The sequence below is a fragment of the Leptosomus discolor genome, chromosome 6 (genome assembly GCF_034619465.1).
Source record: "Leptosomus discolor isolate bLepDis1 chromosome 6, bLepDis1.hap2, whole genome shotgun sequence".
Lineage (NCBI taxonomy): Eukaryota > Metazoa > Chordata > Aves > Leptosomiformes > Leptosomidae > Leptosomus > Leptosomus discolor.
The window spans coordinates 16,584,113-16,591,590 of NC_141396.1; the positions used below are offsets into that span (position 1 = coordinate 16,584,113).

Here is a 7,478-nt window from a genome sequence, read left to right on the forward strand (position 1 = left end):
CTAGCTGGAGTCCGAGGGCCCTTGCCCAGCTGCTCCCTGGTAGCATCTGGTCTCAAGGAAGAGGTGGAAAAAGGAAAGGTGGAGAAGTGTCTGGCACGGTGTCCCTGCGGGCAGAGCAGGGAGGGGCGGCCCAACCCAGAACTGCCCTTAGCATCATTTACCATCCCCATCCCAGCGAGGCCTGGAGCCCCTTGGTGCTGGGTGCTGCACAGATGTGGTCTCCACCATGAGGAGAATGTGCTATTTGGGGGGGTACCACGTGCAGCTGAGGGCCCCAGTGCACATTTGTGCCATGCCTAGTGACATGCACACTCGCAGCGCCTTGCGCACGCTGACCATCGACACAGCCCGGCGCTCCTGACCCCCTGCTAGGCACAGGGCAGGGAGCCCAGCTCACCGCCGAGCGCAGCCCACCTCCCTGGGGAGGGCTGCTCCACGCTGCATTGAACCATCCTCCTCTCCACGCACGGCTGCCTGTGCGAGGGAGGCTCGTGCGGAGCCTTCGGGTTGGTACAGACCAGTCAGTAGTTTTTGTAGAGGCTGAACGCAACGGGGATATTAACATTAAAAGTGATTTCTCCCTGAGCGATGCCCTGCCTGTGTCAATGGGTGTAGGAAGAGATGCGCTAACCTCTGCCACCAGGCCAGGCTGCCCTCATACCCGTGGCCAGAGGTGGCTGGAGTAACAGAACTCGGCATCACTGAAGGAAGCAGGTAGAGGACGAGGTCAGCAAGTGCTTCCCAATTTCTCCCCATGAACCTGGCCCGTGTCACTCTTGGTGCCAGGAAAGCACTCGGCCGTGCAGAGTTACACCATAGCAGTGCAGACGAGGACTGGGGAAGAACAGGAGTTAATATGCCATTGCAAACACAATAGCGGGATACACATGCTGGAGTACGGCCTGACAGATAACGACAGAAATCTCATAGTCCACCAATGCTGATAAAACTTCAGTGGGAATAATTGCATCCCTGTCTGGGCACTGCCCTTCTAAGGAAACACACAGCAATTGAAAGGAGGCCAGAGGAAAGCAGGGGCTGGAAAACAACCTACCCCAAAGGCTGAAGGAAACAGGGTCACTTAATCTTAACTGGTGAAGGACGTGAAGGGGAGAGAGGAAGCTTTCAAATACATAAAAAGCTGTTGCAAAGAGGAAAGGAATAATCTGTTCTCTGTTGCCATGGTAAATGGATAATGGGTAATGAGCTTATACCGCAGAAAGGGAGAAATTTAGGTCACTCATTAGGAAAAACAAGGCTGGTAATGCTAACGAAAGCACTGGTACAGATCATGTGTGGGGTGGGCCAGGCTCCGTACCTAGATGTCTGTAAGGATAAAAGTGTAGGGATGTCAGAAATAACAAAAGCAGAATTGGTTCCTTACAACTCCTTCTCTTGAGATCACACCTAGAAGTCACCCTTTAACCACTACCCCATCACCCAGCTGTGGGTGGACACCAAGAGGCGCTGCACAGAGGAAAGGCTGCCTCTGGCTCACTCTTATGTGACACGAACACCAATCTGAAAAGGACAAACAGGAGACCCCATGCACTGCCTCTGCAAATGCAGCAAGGGAACAAGGCACCATTTTTGCCTTTACTGTCTAAGCTGCAGCACAAGCAAAATCCATCAGAGCAACAGTTATTATTACTAACTGACGCAAGGAAAGGGGCTGTTCCCCTTTCTTCACCAAGATCTTGGCAGGAGGCTACTCTGTCAAGGTGGTAATACCAGCTCACAAACAGATCTGTGAACAGTGACTGCAGAGAGCAGAAGCAGATGGTCCCAGCTCTTTTTTGGTGCCAGAAACACAAGCTGTTGCTGGCAGGCCCTGATGAGGCCAGGAGGAGTAGGTGGTGGTTCACCAGGGGCCTGCTGAGAAGGAGGAACAGCAAAGATCTGCTTTTTGACACATTATCAGCAGGCCAGGAGCTCTGGGCCAGGGAGAGATGGCCAGATGGCTAGGTAACAAACACACAACCATCCAGAAAGTAAGCACGTAGACAGGACAAGTTGGGCAGCACAGGGCAGGGGAGTAGAAAGAACACAAGACTGACATGGGAGGCACTGGTCAGCTTCACGTAGAGTCACAGGGAGCTCTCAACCATACTCTCCCAATAGGACTGTGCCCCATTAGAAGCAACCATGCAGATCAGATGCAACACACCACAAGGGAGAAAGGGAAAGGCTTGAAACAAACTGAGTAAGACCCAGCGGACAAACCAGGATGTTGAGGCTTTAACCTCAACCTGGGAAGAGGCTAGTACAGCCTGAAGGCACAACATCACACAAGGCAAGGGTGGTGTTCCGAGATGGAGGTTTAATTTTCTGTCAGCAACACAAAGAAGCAATTCTCACAATTACAAATGTTTGCTTGCATAAGGCTCAGAACCTGGGGGGGAGGGGGGTGAGTGGGGAGGCCAGCAACAGCTTCACCCCTCCCCAAAATACTACCAAGTGATATTAGTTCACAATCCGTAAGAGATCCCAACTGATTAGGCTGTTATCCCACAGCGCATTGCACTGGCACCAGACTTTGCCTAGATCAAACCAATCAGTTACATGGAGTTGATTTGGATGTGCTAAAGATGCAGCTCTAAGTGCCTGAAGACCAGGCTGCTGTCAGTCAAACAAGAGCCAAGGCGGCTCATGCTGCCCCCACCCTCCTGGGGGCACTGGCTTACCATATTACGAGGGGTACTTCAAAAAGGTCAAAAGATGATTATCCCCGATTGAGCTATCGCTCCCATCTTTATTAAACCCCAAGAGGTGTGGGACAAGGCAAGCCATGAGCAGGGAAAGACACAGACTACGCACTACAGCTTTGGTGACTTCATGTAAGTTTGGTTGTTCATGTGCTTCACTGGATTTTTGTGACGGCTTCATGGATGGACTTGGCCACATAGTCCAGGTTCTTGGTAGTCAGGCCACACATGTTGATGCGCCCACTAGCCATCAGGTAGATGTGTTTTTCCTTCACCATGTACTCCACCTGCTTAGCTGGGGAAACAATTGGACATCAGGTCAGAGCAGTGACCCCACAGCTCAGAAAAGCCCAAAGAACCAATCAGAGCTACTTGAATCTTTCACAAGCAGCACAAAAATTCCAGCACTGGCCACTAAGGTGCCATCTGATGCTTCATCCCTGCCTAGCCACAGAGGCAGCGATGCCAGGGCTCCGGTGAGGTCCCCAAGAGATTCCTGCCTGGACTGCTTCAACCCAGTTCACATCCAGCAAAACTGTCCTCACCCAATCCTCCCTTCACCAGGCCACTTGGTACTTACGGTTCAACCCTGTGAAACTAAACATGCCGATCTGCTCTGTGATGTGGTTCCACGTGCCCGGGGTCCCGAGGGACTCCAGCCGAGACCGGAGCTCTGACCGCATCAGCAAGACTCGATCTGCCATAGTCTTCACATTGTCCTTCCTGCAGCAGGTGGGAAGCAGAGCGTAAGGACAGGCACCTGTCTGGTTTGGAGCCATCTGGCCAAGCCTGGCACTCAGGGAGACAGCCTCGCCCCCTCCCCTCCCCCGTTCCACTGGCCCCAGCAACACGTACCACTCGGTAAAGAGCTGCGGGGAAGCGAGTGTAGTTGCCACGATGCGCGCTCCCTGGGAGGGAGGGTTGGACCAAGTGGTGCGCACAATCTTCTCCATCTGGGAAAGCACACGCTGCACGTTGTCTGCGTCCTTCCCCACCACAGTCAGGTTCCCCACACGTTCATCTGTGGACAAGCCAAGACACGTGAGCCATTGGTCCCACACATCATGGCAAAGCAGAGCTCTCCCTGCCCCCCAGCATGCCAGCCCCATCTGTCTGGGTATGATGCTACTGGGCCAGCTTACTGCCAGACACTCACTGTAGAGCCCAAAGTTCTTGGAAAACGACTGTGCACAGAAGAGCTCAAAGCCCTCGGAGACAAAGTATCGCACAGCCCAGGCATCCTTGTCCAGGCTGCCAGAGGCAAAACCTTGGTACGCCGAGTCGAAGAACGGAAACAGGAACCGGCGCTGCAAGGAGGAACAGTGTTAGAGGGAAACCCCTTCCCCACAACCTTCACTTTACCCCCCGCTGTCCCCATAGGAGGGAAGAATGACCATTTTGCTTCCAGGTGAATACAAAGGAAACATGGTCCAGCAACACCAGACTGGGATATTTTCTTTCTACTGGGTTAAAAGAATAGGAAGACTAAAGTGGTCAATAAAAGGTCAAATGCAGGAGAAAACCACATTTGAGGACACAGGCACAAGAGATGCACCACCTTATAACCTACTATCCAGCACCTCTGAAAAGCAGGTGCCCGTGGATAATCTCTCCAGCATGAGAAACTTCACTGCAGCCCATGCCACAGAGTTTGAGAGCAAGAACTTGGAGGCACAAGCATAACTGGGACACTTCTATCCTCTGAGCACAAACAACCGGCATCCCGTCAGCCTCTCCCTTCAACACCTGCCCTGCAGGACTCTTCCAGCTCCTGCCACATCTCATGCCATTCCCTAGAGCCCATTTTGGATGCAAGTTCTCCAGCTGGCTCAAGAGCTATCTGTCCCCTCTGCACTGCTTTAGCCCCAGCAGCACCCCATACCTTCATAACAGCAGCAATCTGCTTCCACTGGTCAGGAGTGGGGTCTGTGCCAGTTGGGTTGTGTGCACAGGCATGGAGGATGAAAATGGAGAACTCTGGGGCTTTCTGAGGAGAGAGCAGGTCTTGGTCACAGACATGGACAAGGCTGGGCACCCACAGCAGAGAGACAAGGCCCCGAGCTGCTCCGGGCATAGGCAGTCTCTTTTGCAGAGATCGACTTCCAGACAGAGCATGCAAGAGCCCAGCCAGCTGTTGACAGCACAGCACCAAGCTCAGCCCGTCCCATGCCGGTTTTACTCACCTCCATGTCATCCAGAAGCCCCTGGAGATCCAGACCCCTCTTGGCAGCATCCCAGTAGTGGTAGGTTCTAATATCTTTAAAGCCAGCATCCACAAACACAGAGTTGTGGTTCTCTGAGGAAAGAAATCACTTTTCAGAAAAAGAGGCCCCACCTCCAGCAAGCCACCTTCTCCAGTCCCAGTATCTCCCTAAATGTCACCAAAATACGTGATGGAGACACTCACGCTCCCTTTACCCACCAGCAGAAGGCCCATCTCTCACTGCGGAGGCCCCTGCAAGGGGCTCAACCATGACTCCCTCACCCACCGACCCACGGTGCTGACGACAGCACTCACCCCAGGAGGGAGCAGAGATGTAGACCGGGGTCGCCGTGTTGTTGTTCCCATTGTACCACCGCCTCAGAAACTCCGCGCCGATCCGCAGAGCGCCTGTCCCGCCCAAGGACTGGACGCTTCCAATCTGCAACAGAGAGAGAGTTGCCAGCAGGGTCCAGCCAAGTCAACCTTGCTACCAGTGCTTGCAAGAGCGAGACAGGATCCCGAACGTGCTCCCTGGGGTCACCCCCACCAGGGCACCACCCCCTTCCAATGATCTTCAACCTCCTTCGACACTCAGGCCCATCCTGTCACCTTCTACAGTTATAAATAGACTCCAGTTATTCCTGTTAATTTTTGGCACAGAGAAGATTCTCAGCTTGTAACTTATTTCAGGAAAGGCAGTCTATTATCTGACTTCAGTTTCTCATGGGGCAACCGTTAAAAGATGAAGGAAAAAAACGAATTCCAACCACAGCCCATATTTGGTCTTTCCCAAAACCTACAGCTACTCGCACAAACAGCTTCAGGTACACGTGTTCATCACGTAACCTACAACTAGCAAAGACAATGTCAGAGAAACCCTCAAATCCTGCTAAAACACAGTCACTCCGCACGTTCAAGCTCTTCTGCCTGGCCTGCTGCAGAGACACCCCAAGGATCCCAGCGGCTCTCCCAGCAAGGAGCAGTCTCACTCCCTGTCCACCACCTACCCGGTTCTCTTTAATGGCAGGGCTGTCATCACCAAGGGCAATCCGGGAGGCATTGGCCCGGAACTCGGGCAGGCCCAGGATGGGCAGGTACTCGTGGTTCAGGCTGTTGTCGTTGGCAATCATCTGCTCCACCTTCTTCACCACCGGCAGGACCCATGGCTGCCCCTCGTCCGTGCGGTAGGCTGCGAGGAGAGAGACAGCCGTCCTTTAAACACCCGGGGGGACGCTGGGCCTCCCAGTTCCCGGAGAAGCCTGCCCGCCGTCCTCGGCTGTCGGTGCCCGGGGCAGGCCAGCGCAGGGCCGCCCCCACGACCTTGACGCTCGCCGGTGACCCGCTGCCTGACCCCCCCCCCCCCCGCTCGCTCTCTCCCTCCCTCCCCGCGCCCGGCCCCACTGCTGCCGGTGTCCGTTCGAGCCCGGGTCCTGCTGCTGCCGCCCAGCGGCTCCAGCAGGTACCGGGGCCGCCACAGGGGCACCGGCCGGCCTGCCCCGCGGAGAGGAGCCCCGCCGGGCCGAGGGAGGCCGCGGACTCACCGCCCACGCCCAGGTTGACCTTCCGCGCGTCCCCGTCCTCCCGGAAGTCCGCCGTGAGCTTGAAGACGGCGACAGGCGGTGCGCGGGGGACGGCGGTGAAGATGGAGGCGGCCATGGCGGCACGGCCCCCTCCGTTCCGCTCCGGTCCGGTGCGCTACGGGCGGCGCGCGGCGCCTGGAGGAGACCCTCACCTTCACCGGCGGGGCGGGGCCGCCGCACGCCGCCGCCAATCAGCGGGCCGCCGGCGGCCCCACCCCCACCGCTGCCGCCAGCCAGCGGCGGCCTTGCAGCCCCTCGGGCAGAGCGCGGGCAGCCAATCGCGGTAGGGACGCCGGCCGGCGGCGGTAGCCGCGCCCGGTGACGCGAGCGGCGCGGTGACGTTGCGCTACCTATTGGCGGCCGGCGGCCCCGCCCTCCCCCCCACATCGCTCCTCTGCGGGCGCGGGCTGGGCGGGCGGTGCGCGGCGGGGCCGCCCCGGGGTGCAGCGCCCGGGGGCGCGGGGTGGCGCCGGGGCTGGGTCGGGGCCTGGTGTTCGGCCGGGGGGTGCCGGCAGGCGCAGGGGTGCAGAGCCGTCACCGGGGCTGCGGCGGCGTGCAGCATCCAGTGGCGGAGTGGGGGGTCCCAGCGCTGTAGTGATGGGGATGCGGGGTGGTCCCGGGGCACAATGCCCGTGGTACGGCGTGCTGCTGGGGATGCCGTGCCCGAGGCAGCGCTGCTCTGCGGCAGTGCTCGGGGGTGCGATGCTCGGGGGGCACGGCACGGCACGGACCGTGCGGCACATGTGTGGGTGCGGATCAGCCCGGGAGTGCAAAGCCGGGGTGCACGGCAGCCCCGGGAGGGCCGTGCCCGGGGGCACAGGATGGTGCCGGGATGCGAGGCTCTGGGGGGTGCAGGAAGGTGCCAGGAAGGCCGTGCCCAGGGGTGATGGGTGCAGGCGCAGTGCCCGGGTGCGGGGTGGTCCCAGGGGTGCAGTGACCCGGGTGGGGGACGAGGACGGCTGTGGGGGGCGGTGGGTGTTTCCACCCCAG

General features: G+C 57.7%; 1 protein-coding gene across 1 annotated transcript; it reads right to left on the minus strand.

Moving 5' to 3' along the window:
* Positions 1–2,300: 2,300 nt before the first annotated feature.
* On the minus strand, positions 2,301–6,564 carry GOT1 (glutamic-oxaloacetic transaminase 1). The gene is made up of 9 exons (XM_086466619.1): positions 6,450–6,564; positions 5,916–6,097; positions 5,224–5,347; positions 4,889–5,001; positions 4,588–4,692; positions 3,862–4,012; positions 3,561–3,726; positions 3,286–3,428; positions 2,301–3,000 (listed from the first exon to the last, which is right to left on the minus strand). The coding sequence occupies exons 1-9, from the start codon at positions 6,562–6,564 to the stop codon at positions 2,861–2,863; spliced, it is 1,239 nt and encodes a 412-aa protein (XP_086322745.1). The 3' UTR covers positions 2,301–2,860.
* Positions 6,565–7,478: the final 914 nt, after the last annotated feature.